The sequence below is a fragment of the Vanessa tameamea genome, chromosome 26 (assembly GCF_037043105.1).
Source record: "Vanessa tameamea isolate UH-Manoa-2023 chromosome 26, ilVanTame1 primary haplotype, whole genome shotgun sequence".
Classification (NCBI taxonomy): Eukaryota; Metazoa; Arthropoda; class Insecta; order Lepidoptera; family Nymphalidae; genus Vanessa; species Vanessa tameamea.
In genome coordinates, this window is record NC_087334.1 from 1023593 (window position 1) to 1049859 (window position 26267).

At 32.8% G+C, this 26267-nt stretch overlaps 3 protein-coding genes across 3 annotated transcripts in view; 2 read left to right on the plus strand and 1 right to left on the minus strand.

The window, feature by feature from the left end:
- LOC113393159 (protein lethal(2)essential for life-like) overlaps positions 1-26267 on the plus strand; it is a 206259-nt gene that overhangs the window by 144559 nt on the left and 35433 nt on the right. The gene's annotated exons all lie outside the window — the stretch shown is intronic.
- On the plus strand, positions 670-15872 carry LOC113393149 (facilitated trehalose transporter Tret1-like). The gene is made up of 5 exons (XM_026629873.2): positions 670-810; positions 9198-9325; positions 9705-9840; positions 11440-11612; positions 14584-15872. Exons 2-5 carry the CDS (start codon positions 9248-9250, stop codon positions 15688-15690), a joined length of 1494 nt encoding a protein of 497 aa, XP_026485658.1. The 5' UTR covers positions 670-810; positions 9198-9247; the 3' UTR covers positions 15691-15872.
- On the minus strand, positions 15866-24516 carry LOC113393150 (facilitated trehalose transporter Tret1-like). Its single transcript, XM_064219091.1, has 3 exons — positions 24379-24516; positions 18195-18330; positions 15866-17333 (listed from the first exon to the last, which is right to left on the minus strand). Exons 1-3 carry the CDS (start codon positions 24424-24426, stop codon positions 16006-16008), a joined length of 1512 nt encoding a protein of 503 aa, XP_064075161.1. The 5' UTR covers positions 24427-24516; the 3' UTR covers positions 15866-16005.

The following is a 26267-nucleotide window of genomic DNA, read 5'->3' on the forward strand; positions in this document are numbered from 1 at the left end:
TTTGTTATTATTATATATATATGTATATATAGTATCATATCATAGCGTAATATTGGTCAATATTACGCTTTATCGTAATACATAACATTGATATTTAACCTTTTGATAACAAGATTTGTAACATGCAAGAAATAACACGTGGGACGTGTTATACTATGTATAAGCGCCAAATACGTTTATTATTTAAATATCTGTAGTAAAACGGATTATATATAATCGTATTACCTTAATAGTACTAGTGTAAATACTAGCTGATATGTTTATTAATTCGTCATTACGTCAAAACAGCTGTATGTAATAAAATTATGCTACAAACCTTTAAACTCACTAGTAACTCACTAGAGTTACTAGTAAGTTGCATGAGAATCTAATATTTAATTAACATAAAAATCTGTTCATCCTAAACACTTAAATTGTTATGCTGCCTGGAAAAAAAAATTTACCAAAGGCACAGACAACATATCTATAGAGACACAAATATAAAAAAAAAACTTAGCCCGATAAAATAAATACATAATATCGTTGGTAGCATTCATATTTTTTTCTGGAAAAATCTTTGGAAAAATATATCTTAAAAATAAAATTATATTGAATTCTACAGAACCCACATGTAATAACCGCTTAGGAGTTTTTTTATGCAAGTTCACGCACACCATGAAGAACGTGTGTGGTCGTCAGTGTGTCCACGGCGGTCGGTAACGACGGGTCCCTTGGACCATTCCATATTTAAATATTTTAAATCGTGTTTTCATTCGCGAATATTGTTGAGTGTAGATGTTTTTTTTTTTAATAAAAAAGAAATAAGGAAACGTAAGTATTATTTCTAATCTTTCCGGTTGTTAACTTTAGAACGGTTTTCGAATGAAATTATAAATTTTATTTTCATATTAAATTCAGTGAAGTTACAAATCTTTAATGGTCCAGATTATTTTTATTGCTTTTTTTTAATATTTCTGTTTAACATGTGAGTATGTAGGAAGTTAAAATAATCTGTGCTATCCGCATTGTGATATGAAATTCCCACAAATGAATGAGTTATTCCAATACCATTGTTAGATATCCTTATAAATATAACACAACATTATATACATTTTAAGTACATATTATTATTATACGTCAAGTAGAGATATTTGTATTGTATACTGAATTCTATTTTGCCATGTATGTACATAAATGTTACAAAAAAGGCATCTTATCGAAAAGTGAAGTTTATTTAAGAAAAAAAAATGTCTTCATTTCAATAATTAATTTAATATTAATTAGATAAGAGTGAGTTCAATACATTTTATAATGACTCGAGGAAATAAAAGTGTCGGCTTTAATTATTTTGTCTCTTTGAAATTTAATTCTAGGAAGTGTATCAAACTATCGAATATCTGCTTTTAATTTGATTCCATTGATTAATGTCTCGTTGATTTAGTGTTTAACTTGTACGATTGCAGATCCTCGAGGCTTGAGGAATTTAATGAGTTTTAATTGTGGATTCTCAGTCGGTACTGATGCCCAGACTCAGGAAGTTGACAGCGTCGAACTTAATTACTTTAAACACGTCAAACATTTGGTCCTGCTAAATCACACACCGATATATCAGGAAAACATTACTTATGTCACTGTTTTTGTAATTATTCTCATTAGTAATTTTATCAAATGTAACATAAGAGCTAAACTTTGTGTTGCTATACTTCGATTTGAATAGCAAGTGACTAGTGAGCCGGTGTTATTACAGACACAAGGGACATAGCATCATAAAACGATCCCAATATTTATGAAATTTTAAACAGCTTCTTGTAATAATGACTAATGTTCATGGGTGGGGTCGACAGTTTACATTACTCGGCCCGTATGTTTTATAAATTATATCGTTAAATATATTCCATTGAAGCGTAAGGTTGTAACAGGAATCATTACGAGATTAGATCTAGTCAGGATCGACTCGGCTACTTTCACATCCATAATCGACTCGTATACCAATCAGTTTTAATAAAGCTTAATTTGACAAGTTGCTGTATGGCTTGTCAATTTATATTCAAATTATTTTATAAAGTCCTCGAAAGTTTTTTCATGAACTTTATTCACAAAACATCATAATATACTGAATTATTTAAGTACCCCACGAATTTTAAATTTGGTCCCATTTTAATAGCAAAACTCATAAGATCTCTTACATCGCCAATGCGCCACCAACTTGGGAACTTAGTGTTATGTGCATTGTGACTAGTTAAACTGGCTCAATAACCCTTCAAAACGGAACACAAGAATAGTAACTATTATTACAATTTATTATTGTTCTTGAAGAACATTTGATGAGTGGGTAGTACCTCCAGACGGATTCGCACCAAGTCTTACCGACAAGTGTAGTGTTGTCATTGGTCAAAACAATTGTAATAAACTCCACTGTGTTTACAGTTGCATAAAACATGTAGAAGATTCATTTCATGCTCAGCGGTGAAGTCTGCATGTGATGATAAGTATTTACACAGTTAAACAGCGTGGTGGAATTGACTTAAGGAGAAGGTCTGGAACCTTCTCCTTAAGAGAAAATTAGGTCTTTGTTATTCCAAACTTGCTATTACTTACAAAACATTTCCTTGCCATGCAATTCTCTATTAGAATCCAAACAGTCGATTGAAGGCGATTGTTGTTTTTTTTTAAATTATTCTCTATAGTTAGGTGTACGGGCAAATGGGCAACCTGATGGTAAGTAGGCACCACAGATCATTAACATTAGTGTTGTTATATTAACCATTCCTTACAACACACCAATGCGCCACAAACTTCGGGTGTTAAGATGTGTCCAGTCTTCAAACCGGAAGACAATAATAATAAGTATTGCTATTTTGCGGTAGAATGTGAGATGAGTTGGTGGCACCTACCCAGCTGGGCTTGCACGAAACCTTACCTTTTTAACTAATAGTTAGATAATGACTTTGTTATAACTGCGCTACTTGTGCGTAAAACGACAATATTGTGTTTAAGAGTTTACAATAATGTCACGTATAATGGAGCTCATGATGTAAAATGATTGACTTCGAATGATATTTTAAATTATCACTACTGATTATAAAACCAAGGCCCTGCCACATCTGTCTGTCCTTCTGTCTGAACACGATAAACTGATAAACGCAATAAATTGAAATATGTCGATCGTTGAAGCTATCACCAAAAGTCATGCCGTCTATTCCTTCATCATTCCTTGATCAGAGCATTTAGTTCAAGCGTAACCAACGACTTTACGTGATTTTTGAAGCAAAGGAATATAAACACTACAATTACTAAACCTCGAGCTGATACTGAGAATTTCATGACAAAAAACTGACAACTGTTTTTAACCCGCCCAATGCCTTAACCAAACCCATCCTGGTTTGGTCAAACCCAGGACCTCAGGATCAGTAGCATTACAAACTACTGACTATTTAAATCTAATGACAAGAGCGCCTTTAAAAAGTACACTATACTTTGGTCGCTATCGTACGAGGATTTATGATCATTTCCTGTGTAAGTACTTCCATGATAATTTTATAAAGCTATGAAATTCACTCCTCAGTGGCGTAAGCAAAACCGATACTTGAAATTAATTTATATGTAAGGTTGTGTAAATTTTTTACTTGTTTTCCCGCGGCTTGCTCGCGTTTTTGGGGTTGGTCGTCAAATTTCATCAAATTCGGTTCAGTGGTTACAGAGTTTCGCATTAATAATATTAGTATAGATGATTTTGTACACAATTTCTTTTTTTGTTGCGTTGCGTTGTCTATAAGTTAAATCTATCGCAGCTTTTTTTCTGTTATAAACAATATGTGTACACGTCTTTGTTTTAAACTATGCACCTGTTACATCTGTGCAATCTTGGGTTTGTTGTGACTACTTTGTGGTATTGATGACGATGATGTGACCACTGTATTGTGTTGATATGTCTATGGATATATCTTCCTGAAACATGACAGATACTCCTTCCTCTTTAATTATGACATTCAACGTCACATATCCATAGACAATAATGGTGGCTGCATACGGTCGTTGAATTTGCTTAAAACTGCACGGTAAAAACTGTCATTATATTATTTAAACAAGTTTAAGCAATTTGCAGTTTAATTATTCGACCTCCATTTTACTTTTTGCGTTGCGCTAAGATGGCGGAACAGGAAATCGTCATCAATTTATTTGTTTAAGATTACATTGATCGATTAGATAAATAGATATGAGATACTTATAAAGTATCATCGATATTTAGATAATTATTAACGGTTTTTAGGGTTACGAACGATGGCCTTAAGGAAACTTTATTTAACGTAGTAATCATTTAACTTACTTATTGATAGGCAAAGTAAAAACTACCACCGGATCATACGGCCGTAGATCATATTATGACCTAAAAGTGACTGTATAGTAAATAAAAGTAAAATCATTTTTGATTTTGAGGTATGAATTGGAAAATTAAAGACAATATATTTTTCATCGAATCAAAATATTCTTTATTCAATGCTCATAAATACACTTTTGAATCATCATGTTACATAGTTGCCACGGAAAATAAATTCTATTCGAGAAAAACCGTCAAGAAACTCGTAGTTAATCTTTCAACAGAATTATGTGGGTTATCTAAAAAGGGATTCGTGGAAAAGAATATTTGGAAAAGATTATGCGGGAAACATATATATATTTTAGGAATATATATAGTATATATATATATATATATATATATATACATAATTGGAAGCTAAATTATGATATCAATTAATAGTAGAAACCGTTTTTATTCAAATGATCTAAAAAGTAGAAAAAAAAACTTTAGAATTAAATACAACCCATAATTTTGTTACTTTATACAATTTTATAAGATATAAGAACTTGTCGAGATTTTTTCCTGCCAGCAACGTGGACATGACGGCATAAGAAAGCCAATCGGTGGTGATAAGTGAATACTAGCACCTTGTCAATAATTGTACAGCCAAAAACGAATATAATCTTATAGTGATCCAGTGTAATTACAGACACAAGAAATATAATATTTTAGATACCATGGTGGGATTAGTGTAAGGAGTAACGTATACTTCTTGCAGTAAAAGGACGATCAGGTCAAGGGTGAACCGCTCGCCACTAACTTGCCGGTCTTCCTTATATAATAAAAAAAATACTCTAATAATAATTGGATCTATATAATCTTTCGTTCATTAAAAACTACTTTTGTTTCTAACGTTGTCGAATAGACAAACTAAGGCTGCATATTAGAAAAAAAAAAATGAAACCAATTATTTCAACAATTTCTTTAATAGCTGTGTACTAAAAAATACATGTCATTTCCGTGTTGCCAGCAACATAAAAACATCTATAAATTAACTTCGTACGCTATCCGATCGAGATAATAATCGTGTGATTTATGATGGCAACAATTATAGTTAATGTTCATCTATATAAATAAAATCTTGACTAACTTGCCTGTTTGTGCGCATCATACAAAAATTAATAGAGCAGTAAGTGAATACTTTAAGCATTATTCATAACTTGCGGCCTGTCCCGACTTCTTACGGGTAAAATCACAAAGAGTAATTACGACAACTCCTCTTTAAGATTAAATAAAAAAAAAATTGAAATAAGCCATTATTCCAAATTTCAGATTTCTAGATTAAGTACTTGTACTTTTAGCTGTACGCTGATCGTCAATCAAGACTAAGTATAAGAAGATAACTTGATCCTCCTGATTCAGTTGTGGCAGACTATCTTTAAGTCAAGCCAATCTTTCAAAGAGTAATCTTACACAACCACAAAAAATAAACCGACCAAAAATTATACATGTTTTTCGAATTATGGGAGTTTTCAAGTCATCTTCCTAAATCTGAGCTTCTTCTATGAATTGCTTGACATAGTCGTGATCTTATTTGGGTCTAACTCATAAGCTAACACAAGAGGCGGCCAGAAGACATTACGTTGTATGAAAGAATATGCAATGTTTTCGAAAATACCATCGTTGTGTGCGACGCAGACCAAGTCGTAGTTATTAACTAATACTTACATACATCTAAATTGTTCGAACGAACAATTTACAGGAAACTTGAATTCATGGAAGTCGTTTTCCTATAATTGTGGAAGATTGATGTTTAAATTTAAATGAATATGAGTATTTAGTCAATTGCAATTCGAGAAAATAATTATGTTAAATAAAATCTTAGATACTTATGACAAAACCCATGTGAACATTATCTAACTAGTATTTTGGTGTAATAATGAACACAATAGAAAATAGAAATTCAGGAGTACAATTCTCCTTTTATTTTAAACTGATGGACGACTGTTAGATATATCTATAAGGAATCACAACCAGCAACGGATACCGTTACGACCAAAGACGAATCACTTGAAGAACTTTGACCATTTAGAGAGTCTCTCTTGATTTCCAACTGAATAGTATTCTACCAGCTATTCTGATTTCTGATGTAATCTGAAGCATGTCATTATCCTTTGGAAGACAAAATGTCTTAAATTAAATCCGCTACATCGAGTCTATTTTCAAAAAAATAATGGCCAACTTTTAAATTTAAATTAGATAAATATATCTCCAACTGTCGCCAGATCATTTGTAATTCAAAATATCTCACGATAAAAGAGTTACTTAACATAAGATGCCTAATAGTAATGTTTATCACATAATTTAGTTAAATATTTACATTAATTCGACCTTAACATTATAATATAAATAATTCACACATGTAATCCCCTAGCCTTGACTGTAGGATTTGAATGAATGTCCAAAGAAACCAGTTCTATGCAATGCCGCACGACTTGTTTGGTGAATGCTAGAGGTCTTTATATGTAACATATTATAAAAACGAGACACTTTTTTTTTAAATACCAAAGAAGGAAGGAAATTTGAAGAACTTTTGAAAGAAAAGTTCAATAACTTTACAATGGAACAGACACATGGATGAATTAATGGATGATATTTATATGATGTCGATGGTCGGATCTTAAAGGTTTAAATATATAATAGTACATTCTCTATTTCCTAGCTCTTATTGTAGAAAAATTCTACAAGATTGGAGAAATTTTTGTCGTTGAATCGTCGGCTCTGCGTGCGTTCCGAAGCACGGAAGCATAACCGCTGCGAATTTCGAAAAAACTGGAAATTATCGCCGCCGTTTAATCTGACTAGATTTGACTCAACCACCTGTTATGAAATGAATACTTCAATCCTGGATTTAAACTCAGAGGGATTATACACTCGTATTTTTCATTTTCAGGAATTGTTTAAAAAAAAACTGTTGTTTACAATAATATAAAAAATAAAAAAATAGCAAATACAATAAAATAGCTTAGATTTCTACCCGAATTTACCTTTGAGGCTAGAACCAGGTATCAACCAAAATGCCCACCGGTTAAGATGATTATTGTCAAACGATTATTTTCAGACCTATTTTTTTAGTCTGCATTGTTTTAATTTAATCACAAACTAATAATAACATATATAACAATATATGAATATACAGACAATCGCTTACAGTTTTATATATATATAAGGCTGAAGTAAAGTACGAACTGTACAGAAGTTCAAGCCTTTGTAAAATTCTTAAGGTGACTGACCGGAAATGAACTTTGGTTGTGGTCCTTTATTAAGGAAGAATACATTTTAAAGGAATCTATAATAAAATACCGCATATTTACAAGTAAATCGTAATAATCAATGATTGCGGATTCAAGCCAATTCAAGCCAAATCAAACCAAATAATTTTCATGTACTCAATTTTTGTTTATAAATCGTGAAGAATTCTGCATGTGTCAAACGTAAATCTGTCACAGGTGTATCCACCAAACCGCATCGGAACGTGGAATAAGCTCCAAAGCTTTTTCCCAAACGGAGTGGAAGCCTTAGACCAGTAGGGACATTTACAGGGGTTTACTATGTATTTACTTAATTACATAGTATCCTATATGCATTACTTTACAAAATACTTAACGAAACATATATCAGATTATTACCTAATGTTTAATAAAAGAAGTGCCTCGTGTTTATCTAAGTAATTCTTCCGGTAAAAAATAAAAATAATAAAATACATACATAAATACAGGCGGTATTTAATAATGGAACATAGTGAAGCGTCATTATAAAATTATCTTAATTATAAGTTCTCTATTAAAATAAGTTATTAGATATTGTACAATAATATTAAAGCAAGTCTCTACGACAGTAAAACACTTTACTAATAAATAAATAGTTCTTTAAAAGTATAAGATATAAGATTTTTTTTTTTCACATTTCTGTGACCCATTTGCTCTCTTGTTGATGGACATATTTGATGATGCAAACCTCTGCATCCTCAATAATGGCTCACCAACACGAAGAGTATATCCTAACCAAATTCCAAATCCGCTGTAGACTTATCCTTAACCTCTCCAGTCCTTGCTTCTCAAATATCCTGGAATGTATTACAACTATGCAATATTTCCGGAGTAACATCGCATTTGTACATCCTCAAACATTTGCCATTTCGTAAATTCGAAGATTAAAGCAAAAAACCTTGAAATCGAATTATTCTTTGTACAAGGTTTTTATGAGTTTTAAATTGTCATTTTGCTGAATTATATACAAATATAAACTTGTACAGACAAATGTTAGTGTGTTTTTAATATTCAAATGAAAATATATTACTGTTAGTCGTTTCTTATTTATTTTATTACGTAACATAATGTTATAAGTATTTATTTATTTATTTAGGAACAAATTCCTGTTACACGGCTTACAGTAGAGTGAACTGGCAGATATCGTATAGGAAAAACCGTTATGCCCCCTCCACGGCCTTAACCGCTCTCCTCTTTCTCCCCGTCTCTTTCTTTGTTACACAGTTTTATATAATGTAATTTTTTGTTATTTTTTTAAATCACACGGGATTTTAAATAACAATTTTATTGTAATTGTAATTGAATTATTATCAAACGTTGTTCGTTTGTTTAATTGCGTCTGTCGTTAATTTAGTGAAATCAACTTCGTTCCCACTGGGTGTGCCACGACATCTCTCTTTTTAGAGTCTTACGTTTCCACGTTCCGTAACCGATCATCGGGGCTACACGAAGGAAGGAAGCTACCTAACCCCTGCCCCCCCCCCATCACACGAGAAAACCACGGACGGAAACTAGTTCGTTTATACAATTTTACAAAGAAAATATTAAAAAAAAACCCGTATTTTATTAATTGTATAGTATCTTTTCAGATATTTCACCAATATCGGCGACGTGACATGCAGAGCACATCCGAGATAAAATGTCAGAGAAATACGAGGTTACAATGACAGATAGCGCGGTGTTTACGAAACAACGGGTTTCGCCATTTCTGAGACAGGTCTTATATTATTTCGATATATTATTTATTTAGTAGCTAGCACCCAGCGTCGCACGATAATAAGTACCCTTATTAGTACATAAAATGTTTATATTGAAGGACAAACATACTCACAAAACAATTCACCAAAGTTTCATCATAATCGGACGAATGGCTTAGAAACGGAAAACATTCAAAATAAATATTGAATCACATTTGTATTTTATACTGATAGAATATAATTTAAATTTTGATTTATAAAATATCTTAAACTTTTGGCATAGGATTTTTGTCTCTAATAAGACTTTTTTTTAAAAAAAATTACGCTAAATATTTTATTAGAAAAAAAAAGTCTTTGCTGTTCATGATAATAATTTCCAAGAGTTATTTTCTTTATCAGCTATTGGCGGTAAGCGGTATCGTGCTGTACATGATCGGTACTGGCGCCAATATCGCTTACCCTGGAGTCCTGTTGCAACAGTTACGCCAACCAGACTCAGCTGTACATCTGACCCCAGAGCACGAGTCATGGATCGGTAAGTCTGGTCATCAATATTACAAATACAAATTACTGTTTATAATATAACTTGAGGGCCTCTAACGGAATATCTATAATAGAAAAAAGCGGTTTTAAATCCGAGCTATCTTTTTAAAATTACCACGTACTTAATTTCGTCAGTTGACGAAACGCTAAAGACCCGAAATTATACTCTTGGTATTTAAAAATATCTAGTAAACCTCATTTTCCAAAAGCACTATTTTGCGTTTGACTGCCTCATAGGCGAGCGTAACAGGCCGCAGATGTAGATTAATAGGTTTTTCTCGCGAGAAATTGTCAGTAACAATCCGGAAACTAGAATTTTGCAGATATGGTTGGCCGGCCTGAGGTTTATACCCAAGAACTTTGGGTAAGGACCAAAGCATAATATTAAATATATATTTATACTTATATTGTTTATTCTAATACTCTTGTGCTCTGTAAATATGACCTGCGCCGTCGTCTAGTATCAAATGGCCACCGTGACCTAACTCGGGAGTAACACAATCAACTACGCATCTCGTAATGCTTTTTAATATGCCTAGCCGATATCTGTACAGCTATTCCGTAAAAAGAAACTCGATACTCACCGCGGAACACGAGCGTGAAACGACAGAATGTCATATGCGACATTGACTTCAATAATGATGACATTCTTAGGATACACGTATCAAAATGGCTTGAATCAACACTTCACGGGTGAGTTAGGGATCACAAGCCAGCCACTACACCAACAAGTTTATACATATATAGTATATTTGAATCAACGTGATCAGTTTAATTACGATCATGTCTCGAATTCACGAAAGATACTGATTTATGTTTAAATAACTGTTATTAGTCGTTACACGTACATCGTAACGATTGAAATTGCTTGTAATCACAGCGAGATACTCTTTGATAACTTGGAATTATATATTTCTCTGTGCTTCGTTCAATTATAACTTTGAATTGAAGTCAAAACATACTTTGTTCAATTCGGCTCTCACAAGTTCTTCGTTCATAATTTTACAGGATTATTATAAAATGTTAACCTGCCATCGGATAAAAATATTTGTTACTAGATGTCGCCCGCGGCTTCGCTCGCCTTGTAGGGGTTGGTTGTCATGTGATAGGCAAAAAACGTAGTCTATGTCCTTCCGTGGAGTTCAAGTTTGCTTCATATGAAATTTCATCGAATTCGGTTCATTGGTTTGGCACTGAAAGAGCGACAGACACACAGAGTTACTTTCACGTTTATAATATTAGTATAGAAGTATAGATTTAAAAAATATGTAATAATTAATCGGTCACCTTTACCACTGCCCACAACCATTGGTCCGTAGGAAATATTAAGCATTCCTTCATCAATCTTGGAAACTAAGATGTTATATACCTTGTATTAGTTACACTGAACTCACTACCAACTGAAGTACAACAATACGAAATATTAATGCTTGACAGCAGAATACTGGTACCTTTACATTTATTTCGACACTTAAGTAAGGAGTATTTTGATTTTGATTTTAGTTTTAAATAAGTGGGTGGTACACAGACGAACTCGAACTAAACCATATAAGTACCAAAATATTAAATATCTTATTATTTAACATTTCAGCATCAATCCTAGGCCTAGCTCTCATCTCCGGCATCATCGTGGCACCGTTCTGTCTGCAGAAGTTGGGACGTCGTCTTACTAACCAGCTGAGCACTCTTCCCGCCCTCGCTGGATGGGCTTTGCTGGTGGCCGCCAAGGATCCTACAGCATTACTGATGAGCAGATCCTTGCAGGTAAATAATTTAACGGTTAATTATTACTTTTTATTATTTTTTAGATTATGAAGAGTTTGATACGAAGAAAGGTGTTACAGATCACTGCTGGGATATTAAAATTCTTGACTGTTATAGCATCATACTTGTTTTAAAAAATAAATGAACTTTTAACTTTGTCGAGATCTCGAATAATCTTTAACAAACATTATAAATTCATGGAATAATGGCGTTTCGAATATCGTCGAAATTGTAATCCCCACTTTGAATGTTAATATAAAAACTGTACAAGTAACTGAGTGGTACAGTGCTGTAATATAAATAAAGATATATTAACCAAAAACTATTTATGCAGTGCATCCATAAGTTGCTCGCTTGGAATAGATAATGTTTTAAACTCCTTCCTTGTACCGTGTAATATCATACTAGTGTACTATAAACTACTACCAAACAAACGATTAAAAGATTCAAGTTATATAATATTATGTAAGACATCAAAACCACGAGTAGATTTATTTATTTACACGGACGGGAATATCAATTGACATCGGTGACTCGTATAAACTATTCGCGCTCGTGTTCCCAATTACAAATAGGTTGTGAAAATTAATTGCATGATGCCCATAATAGCGGCCAGTACAAAGTACAAAGTATATTGCATCGATTTAAAGACTTGGAACATGAAAATAATCAACAAAAAGATTGAAGTCTACTATTTACTACTTTTTTTAAATGATTGCTTAAAAAAATAACGCTTGTCATTACGGATACGGATAGCATATTCTAATTAGAGGATTTGAGACAAAAAAAAACTTTGATATCGACCAATGATATCGCGCCAAATCAATCTCGAATGATTTATAATATTCAATATGGAATCTTTATAAACGAAATGGAAGTAAAATTAAAAACTAAGATGTTGTGTCCCTTGTGTCTGTAGGCACACTGACTCTGACTAGTGTCTAGTCTAAAAAGAAAACATCAAAGATATAAATAACCTTAGTTCTTGAAGGAAATTATGCTAATGAGTTACGTTTCTAAATAATAAACCAGTATTTAACCTTGACTTTAGAACCTATGTTCGTTCATTATCTCTCGTTGTCAAATGAAACAATACTAGCGAACATTACATCACCATTAGTATAAATCATATCATGTTTATCATAATATTATGATGTACAGACTATTTAATATACAGCTGGGCTTCCCCGTTTAAAAAAATATAGTCGTCACTTGTAATCAATACGATTGACAGAGGTAAAGATTAACCAACCTCAGATCTATTCCTGGACGCGTCTTACTGTTAGTTCCTCCTAGGTATATTATGCACTGCGAGTAACAGTAACAGTTATTCGTTTAAGTGTCATTTTAATTCAAACTATTCTACTGCACTTCTTATAAAAAATGTAACAGAATGTCTTTATATACAAGTTATACAACGTTCACAGCTTTTTCAGTCAGCTTAGGACCATATTTATCTATATTAAATGCACAATGTATTTAAGGTGCCTAATTGTATAAGGATTATTGCTGTATTGCTAAAAATCACTTCGTAAATAAGCCACTATTTTTCGTAAAAAGTAAAAGATAAAAAAATTGGATAGACTTTTTCGTAGATCTTTTTAAGGTGTACAATACTGTAGCACAATATTTTGATCTATCTCTTAGGGTTCAGCCAGCGTTTGCAATGTAATCGCAAAAAAATATTTACGACATCACATTAGAAACTTCTAAAATTAACAGTGTTTCTCTACTATATTGTGCATGTATTATACATATAAACCTTCCTCTTGAATCACTTTATCTATTAAAAAGAACTGCTTCAAAATTCGAATTTTAAAGATCTAAGCATACATAAGGACAGACAGCCGGAAGCGATTATGGATTGAGATCTCTACCAAAGAAAAAATCAACTTTCAATTCAAGTTAAAATAATTCATTTGATATTATTCAGCCTGCTGTTCGAATAGGGTATAGTTGAATGAATCGGCTCTGGTTCTTTGAAAAGATTCCTTATGAAAAGAACGTGTCGTGATACACCCAGTTCGAACGAATTTTTTTGTTCGCTATATATTTTATATCAAATATTAATAATTAAATTAATTGACAACGTGTGTGCATAATTAAATTACAAGAAATAAAATTGTAAATAAAAATTCAGCGTTATTTAAAAAAAAATCACAAATTAAGTTTAAATAAAACCGTATATAAAAGAAAGAGAAGGGGGGAAGTGCCGCCTGGGGATTTAAAACTTTATCCTCCGTATGTGACGACTTCTGCCAGTTCACTCAACTGTAAGCCGTGGAACAGGACTCCGTTCCAAAAATCAAAAATCAAAATCATGTTATTTATAGTCGATTAAAATATACATATTTGAATACCAAATCGCTCATGCCGATGACCAACATATTAATCAACACTGGAGCCGGTTCATTGTTCGCCCCGAGCATTAAATTACGATTGAACTTGGAAATACTGCTAGCATTCTTGTCATTATTTCAAACTATCGTGATTAGTACAGTAGCTATTTAGATTTGTAAATACATATCCTTAATAGAATAATTATAATATCGGTAAGCGGACGAGCGAATGGGCCACCTGATGGTAAGTGGTCACCACCGCCCATAGACAATGGCGGTGTAAGAAATATTAACCATTCCTTACACCGCCAATGCGCCACCAACTTTGGCAACTAAGATGTTACGTTCCTTGTGCCTGTAGTTACACTGGCTCACTCACCCTTCAAACCGGAACAGAACAATACTGAGTACTGCTGTTTGGCGGTAGAATATCTGATGAGTTGGTGGTACCTACCCAGAAGGGCTTGCACAAAGCCCTACCACCAAAGTATATATATATATATATATATATGAGTTACTTTTTTCAGAATGTAGACAAAACTATTTACCTAAACTTAACATTAAACTTCCTAAAACTGTCATATCATATAAGTAATAAGTGTCCCATTTTAATTCAGTATTACTTATTACAGGGTTTTGGCATGGGCATCCAAGCAGCCGCCGCACCTGTTTCCATCGCTGAGTACTCTGCCCCGAAACACAGAGGAGCTTTCCTTGCAACCATCGCGTTTTCATTCGCAACCGGTATGCTGGTTGCTCACATCTTCGGCACCCTCCTCTATTGGAGGTCAGCAGCTCTGGCCTGTGGTTCTTTTTATGCCGTATCTCTCGTCTTAATCTCGTTATCACCTGAAACACCACCATTCCTCGCGACGAAAGGCAGGTTCAGTGAATGCCGTAAATCATTTCGATGGTTAAGAGGACAAGATGATGACGCTGAGAAGGAATTAGAAGTTCTCATGAACAGCCAAAAACATAAGGATAATCAAACACCAAAAGTATCAAAGTTCAAAACGTATTCTGGAATAATTGTGAAGCCGGAGTTTTACAAGCCAACTGTTATAATGATGTTCATGTTCGTACTCTTCCAGATATCTGGAATGACTGTGGTACCATCGTATACGGTGCCAATGATGGCTGAAGTAACAGATGGTACCATAGAATCTTACACGAGCATGCTCATGGTCGATGTCGTGAGATTCGCTACGGCGGTGTTGGCGTGTATCGTCGTCAACAAGCTCAATCGACGCACTGTGCTTTTCTTAGGAATTTACATAAGCGTAGCTTCATTATTGTTGACTTCTCTTCTTTTATATTTAAGAGATTTTGGATATATAGCTGACGAATATAAATGGACGCCGGTAGTACCCACACTCTTTTACATTTTTGGAAAAACATTGGGAATACTGCCCATACCCTGGGCAATCGCTGGAGAAATATTTCCCCTGGCATATCGATCACTCGGAAGCGGAATTTCCGGAATGTTCCTTTCCATAATGTTTTTCGTGGTGGTAAAAACTGCGCCCACGTCGTTCAGACAGATTGGAGTTAAAGGAACATTTTGCGTGTATGGAGTGAGCATAGCTATTTGTGGTATTTTCTTATTCTATCTCCTTCCTGAGACTAAAGGTAAAACTCTATACGAAATAGAAAGTTACTTTAAGGGAGTTAAAGACAAAACAGGAAAGGTGGAAGTAAGTGAAAAAGATCGAATTTTAGAGAAGGTCGAAGAAGGTTGAATGGGAGAATGGAATATTTAGGAGACGCCTTCCAGCTCTAAGCAGCTGGCCCCGTAGTTAGGAGGACTATCTTATGAAGACTATAATTTAATTTATTGCCCCATACGCTGAAACATGGATCCATTGACGTTATTACAAAATTTCCGTGATGTTAAAATGCAATAAAAATTCAATAAATGTAACAGATTTTTATTTAAATAACATAAGTATCTTGAGATTAATATTTACTACGGTAAATAAACGAACGATAACATAAATTAATCTTTATTACACAGTAAAGTCTCTAATCACTGTACTCCGTCAGTCTTTATTTGATCAATACAGTATATGCGAACTGCATCTGCGCATCTCACCGTTGTTTAAGCCGTTCAATGGTTCAGCACTCTTAATATCTCTCGGTGACAGGCCTCGGAAGCTGTCCTCGATCTCTTGGAGAGTCCTGTCCTTGGTCTCCGGCAACATAAAGTATATAATCGACAGACATAACACAACAACCCCCGCGTACATCAAATACGTTATGGGCAGTCCTACAGCATTATTTAAAACTGGAAAACTTTTGACCGCAATGAAAAAATTAAGGGATAAAGCTAAAACGCTTATCCCACCGCCCAATCCCCTGTATTCTAATGGGAAAATCTCTCCTGATATCGCAAACGGTATAGACGATATTCCAACGGTTAGGGAACACAAGTACAAACCGATTAACGCAATCGGTATCCACTGGTTATCGAATGGTAACATATCATTTTGTTTTGCGTAAACGTAACAACTCTTACCTATATACGAGAACACACAAATTGCACCACTACAAAATAGAAGAGTTCTCCTCTTTAATGTCTTCATGAGGAAAACTGCAAGTATATTGCAAATTAGTCTTTCGATGTCTAACATTACCATTAAAAACTTGGCGTTCGCATCAGGTCCAACGACTTTGTGAATGATATCCATGGCGTAGGAGCTGATCACATTGATTCCAGCAAATTGGAACATGGTGTATAATAGAAACATGATGATTATAGGTTTATAGAATTCTGGTTTTCTTGATGTTGACCTCAAATAAGCGAAGAATCTCTTAGCTTTAACCTTCAGTGGGAGTTCTTGGTCAATTACGCTGGACTTACGCTGCATTCTTTGAGCGGCTACCATGTTCTCGAATTCAGATTCCTGGTCTGGTCCACGACCTCTTAGCCAAAAGAAAACTTCCTCACCCTCCTTAATTCTTCCCTTTGATATCAACCAGGATGGAGACTCAGGGTTGTATATTATCAACAAAAGACTGGTAAAAGTGATGAAAGAACATAGCAAAGCGTTCTGTTCCCAACTAACGTACGTGCCCATTCCGTGTGAGAACATTACTCCAATTGTCAACGAAAGCGAAACACTTGTTAAAAATGCTCCTCGGCTCTTAGGGTCAGTCATTTCTCCAATAATAATTGAACCTAAAGGTCCCAGCATACCCATTGATACTCCTTGAAGGAATCTCGCTGTGATCAGACCAGCGACGCTGTTCACCATGAGGAGCAGAAACCATCCGGATAAAATTGGTAGTATAGTTAGAAGATGTGACCGTTTTCTTCCCAGGGTATCCATGAGAGGCGTGATGATGAAGTTGCCCACGATCAACGCGAAGCCGATAACGGATGCTGAAATAAAATAAAGTAATTGATTTATACAGGTTCATATATCTTCATATATTTAGGTTAACACGAATACATTATTTTCATATTAATAAAATTATAATAATTTTAATGCACAATATTATCTAAGCTCTGGACATAGAGACGGTTTCTGTTTTCTATAAATAATGTTACCCTTTATATCAGCAGCTGCTATAAATTTTGTGGCACACAATAAGGTCTTTGTTAAGAGTATAGGGGAATTCTTAAAAATTTACTAACTCATAAGTTAAGTGGCTATCTTTGCCATTAGATAGCGGCATCAATCTTGTATTTGTTATATTGTATAACACATACTTAATAATAAGACCTTATTAACAAAACAGCTCTAAGTGGAAACTTGATTGATTTGTGTTTTATGTTATATTTTTGTTTTATATTACAGTGTTTTTAAAATTGTTTGTTTCCCAAATAAATAAATAAATAAAAAAAACAAAGCTCATGTAAAAAAATATTGATAAATAAAGCATACTATTAATACTACTTTAGTATTTGTTGATTTCTAGACATAATTTTAATTGAATTGTACTATAATAACATACTCTGTAACTAGACAGACACGTAAGCAAAATTGAGAAATACATGAATACTATCAACACTAAATAAATATTAATTTATTTAAATTAATAACGCGGGGACTTAATGTTGGCGTAATATTTGAAAAAAATTAATTTATTCATTGATTTCACTAAATACAGATAGGGTGCCCGACATCCTAGCTGTTTCTTTTTTATGGACAAATTTAACGTTAGCGGAACGAGCTGCCAGCATTTGTGTCTCGATACGTTATTTAGAAATACAATTCAAATATACACATATATAGCTTACCAATCCATGACTCTTCACTGGTCGTGACCTGGATATGAGATTCAGGACGCCGCAAACTTGGGATGAGAATGGCGGAAAAACCGATGACACAACCGTGCGCTATTATGTTGATAGCCACGCTCGCCGTAAGGAAACACTGGAAAAAAACAATTTACTCTTTTAAAAGGCTATCGATAACATGTATTCGTCGTTACCCCTTATCTGGACGGACAAATACGAACATCAGGTTATTTATGACTGATCGTAAGTGCTTACTACCAACCTTTATATCGACAATGGGCTACCAACCTTGGGAACAAAGATGTTATGTCCCTTGTGCCTGTAGTTATACTGGCTCACTCTGTAGAATATGTGATAAATGAGGGGTAGGGCCCTATTAAAAATTTCAAAATAATTTCTCATGACAAGATTTGGAATATATATAGATGGTCCAAAGGCAAGAAGAGACGCTGTATAAAGATGTGCTTGATTTAAGTTTAAAATTATTTGTGTTATCCTTGGCGTCAAAAACATCATATGAAAACTTATATACAAATGCAGGCTGAAATTCTTTCAACAGAATTGGTAGCTTTTGCCCAGCAGTAGGACATTTACGAACAGTTACTTCCTTGGTTAACGAAGGAAGTAACTGTTACCATTTCTCCTGTCATTAATATACATATATATATATATATAAAATCAACATTCTTCATGATGATATAATATATATTTATTTATATTTTTTAAATATTTACAGAAATATTACTGTACACTAAACTATACTAGACACACTATTCAAATCACCAAGAGTTACGTGATAAGTAAAAGAATTGCAAGAAACAGCAGAACTATTCTGTATCACTTCGTGTCTCACTTGAAAAATGTTGTACCAATTACAGGTGATATGCTATTATGATACGTATAACTATAATACGTCAATTTCTTACAGTCAATATTGCATATCACTTCCTGAGAACTTATCATCGTGTCAGTTGAGTGTTTTTTAAAAGAACAGCTCTATAAACATTACCGTCTTTACCTTAGGGCACATGGGGCACGTGCCCAGGGCCCCCATCCTGAGCGGACCCCGAAGAACCAACAATTTACCAAATTAAACCAAAAAATATCTAGCAAAAGGGCCCCAAATTCATGGGTGCCCAAGGGCCCCGCATAGCTTGAGACGGCTCTGTCTATAAATCTGTCTAAATAAGAGTGTGTTTATAAAACTATCCTTGAATTGGGATATCAATGTAATGTAGATTAATTTTATTAATTCCCAATCGTCACTGTTTTAATAATCAGCAAATGTAGATACACCTATTGTGACCTTGACACAACTCGATACGAATCTTATCATACGTGATCGTAAGATTAACAATCCATAATTAAGAAGGAAATCATTATATTATTAATATTTTAAAAGTTAACTATTATTATGTGCGATTTCAATATAAGAGGTAAGAATATATCTACATGGAACATAAAAAATGTTTGCCTTTTTATTTGTTATATAGGTCTATTAAAAAAATTATTATCTATTCTTTAATAATATATTATTGTTGAACGAAATTACTTGATCAAAAAGTGACGTCACCTTCAAGACGTTAAAGAAAAGGGCATCCATCTTGGATTGTCACGGTGGTAAAAACTTGAACTGTCAGTTGCATTCTTGATGAATTTCATAATATTTTGTTGGTATATAACTAAAAGTTAGTTAATCAGTGTCCGTCAATATTTCTTTTAAATGTTTTTGCACATGGTCGATTGTAATATACATATTTCAGACTGAAAGATATACATTTTATCTCAAGATAATTATGAGCTCAACGTTTCAGTAGTGACGATTAACATTCGTGCGAATGTAAAACGATTTAATTCTTTGCGTATGTCTAGTAACTAAGAGAGTTACATACAATGGTTATGACGTCGTATCGTGGCACGTTGCACGTTAGGTCTTCGTAGTGTGAATTTTTAAAACGTGCAAACGTGCTAAATGTCTTTTATATCATAATATTTTAGTAGCCATAATAGAACTTTCGAATCGTAATTTTAAAGTTTTCCAATAAAAAGAGTAACAGGCTTTTATTCTAATTGATATAAAAAACTATTTACGTCTATTATTCTTTATTTTAATATTACGTGATAGCTAAATAGTTCTTAGTAATTATCAATGTTATATATTTATTAACAAAGTCGGAAACTCTGATGGTAGAGCAACCCAACACGACCAGAGAGAGTTCAGGCACAAGGCCAACGTTATGTCCGTAAGTTTTTTATTTAATAAGGATTTTACAATTGTAGGTAAGGTAAAAAAAACGATTTCGTGCGAAAGGTTATTATTAAATTCACAACTTTATGGATGAATAGCTGAGTCTGCGGCTTAACCAAAACGAAATATATAAAACTTTACCAGTTACCTATACCACACAAGCCGTCACCCAAAGTAGGCTAAGCCCTTCTCCGGCACTCAAACTATCTCCATATCAAACTTTATCTAAATCGGTTCAGCGGTTTAAACGTAAAGACATACTTATTTTCGCATATAAGTATAGATTGCACTTCTTGGGGAAAAAAGTGATCGCCGTTTCAAAAAAACATTATTTATTATATATTAGAAACAAACACTTTTTTTAAAAATAATAGTGAGCTAAATATACTGTTTCCTGGTTTATCTCAAGTGTGAGGTATTTACAGAAGCGTAGCGTGCCTTGGCGAAGCCCCGTATAAAAAATTGTTGGGCTCTTAGGAAGGGTAAAGATTTCTCACAAAAAAAAATTTTTCGTCGTCAAGTATAGTTAGCGTAAAATTGCTTCTAATGGAAACAACTTTAATCCATGCAGAGGAGTACGATTTGATTTGACGATCTGCTAATAACCAACAGACGTGGCAATACGGTTTGTTTAAAATATTAGAATAACATAACCATGGTCTTGGAATTTTTGTGCCTGCTTTATTGATATATGTTTCTATTTGTATTTGATATATAATTATGAATCTTTTGGAAACGGTCCTTTTGGTCAGAAGGTGTCCTTTGTTCAATCGAATTATTTATATATTTGAATAAAGAAATATATATATATTACATATCAACGATAAAAAACTTATAGATAGTATTATATTTTATATTTTATCTCTAAAATGTTTTAGAATTAGACCTGCATTAAAACCGGATAAACGTTTTTGCACTGCAGAATTATATTACGTCACAGATTAAGATATTTACGATCAAAGAATATTTTGTTATCTGTGCGACGTGCTAGTAACTTAAAATGTGTAATTGTTTATTATATATAAGTATATTAATTTATCTGTATTTTTTCATTGTTATCACGTCAATCATATTTTTTGAAAATTTTTACATTAAAATTAAATTCCATGTAATAAAATAATAAGTATATATATATCAAAATTTTGAAGTATTTCGTTATTTTTAAAATGATTACTAATAAGTTAGTAAGATATTTTACATGCACGCAGAGTTTTCTGTAGATACCCTCTTTGAACAAGTAAAACATTTATAATATTATTCCTTTCCATTAATTCTTCCAGTCTGTGTTATAGCAATTGGTTTCCTCAACTGTTTCCTGAACTCGTTTAATATTTTAGCCATTCTTTTCACCCTTTAAAGGCATCGCCACATCCTCATCTTATCAATCTTTCACCTTTACTCTTAACGCTATAAGATATGCTCTATTCCAACCATAAGAGGATAAAAGCCAGATAAACAAAATTTGACAGCAAATTGACGCGATATAATTGGTCGAGAGCTTGATTAATCTATGATTTTCACTATTTGCGAAAAAATTGCGTTTTGAACGTCGACGAAACTGTTATCGGAATTTTGAAAGGAAAATTGAAGTGCATACTAGTTAAGTATAATAGTGTTGTATTTTAAATAAAGATATATTAATCATAAACTCTCAATAATGCACAATATAGCTGAGTTATAGGCAAATCGCGTAAATTACGTAAATTGAAGGCTTGTTTATCTTTATACCTACTTCGATTGGAATAATATATACGTTATAACAGATCAGAGAACTATTAATTAAATACCCCTTTAGAAGATGTTATTATTTTAATAAAATATTTCTATTAATTAATGTCTTCACGTCATTCATATATCTATTTCTATTTACATATATTTTAAATTCTTAATATATATTTGTACAAAAAAAAAAAATTTTTTCAATCACTTAATTAAAAAAAGCATAAAATTAAAAATATATAATGAAACTCTTTAAATATATTGCTCTCTTTCTTTTTCTCTATACTTCTAGATAGAAGTATACAGAAATAGAAAGAGAGCACATGAGATCACGTAACGAAATGTCAAACGAAACGCGTCCTTCAAGTTTGACTCGCCGCCTAAGAACTAAGAAGCCGCTACACGAATCTCTCGCAGATTACATGTACAATGATCGATTATAGGTTAACACATCGTACAAGGGCATTAATATTTAATGTTTTTTGTTTCTAAATTGATAACAACAAGGATTTCAGTGTCAAGATTGAGAGAATCTTATCTAAATCAATGTCATTGTATATTTGCAACTTGTATCGAAACGGGAAAAAAAATATTTCGTATACATATCAGTCATGTGCCGAATTTATTTCTTATTATTCGAATTTAGTTCGTTAATAGGATTTAGGTTAGTAATCGTATTTATTTATGTAACGTCTATAAAACGCTTTTGACACAAAAAGCATAAAACCTTAACTTCAATCACACATGACGCGAAAAGTTGATCAATTGTAACCTAAAGTTTAATCGTAACATGTACTTGAGCACAAAACTTATCTATTAGATAAATTAAATGTGCACATAACGAAGATGACAAAAGATATCTAACAGATAGAAAAAAATAGCAAGCGAGTCTTACAGTAGCCGCACATGACGTGTAACATCTCATCTGACAAATTACCTTAATAATAATTAATATTAACATTAAAATTCCCTCTCGGTAAATGAGTTAATGCCATATGACGTTTATCTCAAGCACCCCGAGCACTCATTGGTCAAATCAAGCACCGCGCGCGCTCATTGGTCAAATCAAATAGCGCGCGATATCCCTTCTTTCATGAGGCGAGATGGCCCAGTGGTTAGAACGCGTGCATCTTAATCGATGATTTCGGGTTCAAACCCAGGCAAGCACCATTGAATTTACATGTGCTTAATTTGTGTTTATAATTCATCTCGTGCTCGGCGGTGAAGGAAAACAACCTGCATGTTGCTAATTTCAACGAAATTCTGCCACATGCGTATTCCACCAGCCCGCATTGGAGCAGCGTGGTGGAATATGCTCCAAACCTTCTCCTCAAAGGGAGAGGAGGCCTTAGCCCAGCAGTGGGAAATTTACAGGCTGATAATGTAATCCCTTCTTTCAGTTACAAACTTCTGTCCATTTTCACAAAATAACTTCCACAGATGGTAGAATAGCTAGAGGTAAAACATAAAAAAAAGTCCGTCAAATACAAAATACAACTTGGACGACAGTTATATTATGAAAAAATGTTGCCATTCTTCACAGACTCCAAATACGAACCACGACTAAATTTCAATAAGGCTGATCTTATTTATTGAAAATTAAACGAAGGTGTTTTTATAAGCTTTTTTGTTCCTTTGTTTGTAAAGTCGATCAAATAAAATCAAATGATTTTTTTCTAGTCAATATTATAGAAGCAATACCCTTAAAGATTGTCACATGAATCACTACAAGAGATTAAAGCGGAAAAGTAAACCCAGACCTGAAGATGACTGGCGAAAGAAACTCTGTGCGTTTGTGGTCAATTTATAAGTGTTGAAATATATTCAAGATTTTAAAGAATTCAACCAACTCCATAATGATGGAATAGATGTTTTCCGCAACATATCACGTATTTCTCGACACAAGAGACCATATTTATTAATATTGTATCCAAAATTTTAAGTATACATTATTTTTCTTTTAAAAATTACGTCAAAATACATTGCAATCACATAAAAACCGAATAAGAGCTGTTAGTTACTTTTTTACCAGATAAGACAAATTGCATAAATATTTTCAAAATTTAAATCCACTAAATTTGTTCAATCGTTATAACTTTACTATTTTAATTTATAATTTATTTAAAAAATAATAAAAATATACTTAAATCACTTGAACCTTTGACATTTTAATCCTACACTAAAACTACGTACGATTTAAAATAAAAAAAGCCTTACTTGTCGCAATAGATAGATACAGCTCCCACGTTTATCCTGTTTACCCATTATTAAAAAAAACTTTTAAACAAACATCGCGTTAAATAAAATAATACGTGTTTCAAGCATATCTTGGCAATGGTTGAATGATGTTTGTGTCAATGATATTGATAATGAGATTAGATATTCCTACGACAATCAAAGCTCGATAACAGCACTTGTATAACTGTTTGTCAAGAGAACAAAGGACGTTGAATTGTAATATTATCGTAAATGATTTTTACAGTAACTATTTTTAATTGTATATAATTAAAGCATATAGGTACATGTTTACAAATATAAACAATAAAAAAAAACTATCGTAAAATTTAATATCACTTTTATAAAGCGAAGTTCCACCAACTGTCGAAATGATTATCATACGGTTCACGCTAGTCAACGTGATTCTTCATAAACTAGATGTATAATTATGAGTTAGTATAAATTGGCTAAGATATGACTATGATATTAACAATATGTGAACTCATTTAAGAGTGACATAATATGTTTAACAATTTAAACATTTTATGAAGACTGACTCGTCCGCATCTCGTATGCCGTGACGGCAGAAGGTCTGACGATCTCTTATGCCGCTCCCCGCTCCCTTGTTGCGCGGCTCGTATGCTAAGTATATATATATTATGTACATATATGCTATATATTATTATGATATGAAAAACATATATTTATTAACAAAACTCTATTATTTTACTTAAGTCCATACTTTTAGTGTTTTATTGCACATTTATCTTTATTAACCATCAATATCGATGTCACGATGAAAGCGAAATATCAGGACAAAATAGATTGCGCGTGTTGTTTACAAAATTAGACCGAACCGTGCACAAATCATGTAATGTATACTCAATAACAAAATACTAATTTGTTTACGTGTTACTACACGTGAACGCTCTTGTTGAATGGTAAGTACCCGTCTTTCCCCTGAGAGATAGCAACTTTGTAAGATACTCTATAATTGAATGTATGAGACAAGTACTGTAATATTGAGTTAATCTGTATAATATCCAATTAAAAAAAAAACTTAAATAAATATTTTTTACAGTTAATATCTATTTTTATATTGACTAACGAGGAGTTTTTTTTTGTAATACCTAAATATAATTACTACTTAAATACTATACTATGAGTTCTATAAATCATTGCGACACGTTTCGAAGAAGGTTTTAGTATATAATATTATTATGTAAATATCGGCACATCATAATTTAACCAGTTTTTACTATTGACGTGAACAGCGTGTATTTCATGGTTTTGTTATAAATAGAAGTTATTATAAGCGAGTAACCATATTGACAAAAATATTTATTCACTTAACATATTATATTCTACTGACAAAACAGCAATAGCAATAATTGTGTTATGGTTTAAAATGTTACTGAACCAGTTTAACTGCAGGCAAAATGGACATAACATCTTGGTTCCCAAACCCATTGGTGATATGAACGCACCCGTAAACGTCAAACATGGCCGTCCGTTGAACTTCATGTCATTGAATTTTATGGACGAAATATCTCGATTACATAAATTTTGAAAAATAATTATTTTTTAACGATCTATAATTATGAATATGTTTCGATAGTGTATATAATAGACGTGCACGAAATTATTTACATAGATAATGGCATGTTTTAAAATTAATCTAACTTAATAACTTTCATAGATTTCATGTGTCAAGGATAACTTAAGGGCCACTTAGTTATGACATATCAATAGCACTCGTTGGAAAGAAAGTAGGTTAAGTTTTTACTATGAGAGCTCTTAATTATTTCAATAATAGTCTGATAGTTTTTCATTGCCACGAATTATAAGTTTAATAATTCAGAATCATATAGGAAATTATTGTATTTTCT

Bases quoted from the DNA above. Each gene is read 5' to 3' on its own strand.
- LOC113393149 (XM_026629873.2), top strand. From the start codon at position 9,248: ATGTCAGAGAAATACGAGGTTACAATGACAGATAGCGCGGTGTTTACG. The intron at 9,841-11,439 runs GTAAGTCTGGTC...TTAACATTTCAG, and splicing joins AGAGCACGAGTCATGGATCG to CATCAATCCTAGGCCTAGCT. The intron at 11,613-14,583 runs GTAAATAATTTA...TACTTATTACAG, and splicing joins TGATGAGCAGATCCTTGCAG to GGTTTTGGCATGGGCATCCA.
- LOC113393150 (XM_064219091.1), bottom strand. From the start codon at position 24,426: ATGGGTAAACAGGATAAACGTGGGAGCTGTATCTATCTATTGCGACAA. The intron at 18,331-24,378 runs GTAAGGCTTTTT...GTTTTTTTCCAG, and splicing joins GTATCTATCTATTGCGACAA to TGTTTCCTTACGGCGAGCGT. The intron at 17,334-18,194 runs GTAAGCTATATA...ATTTTATTTCAG, and splicing joins CAGTGAAGAGTCATGGATTG to CATCCGTTATCGGCTTCGCG.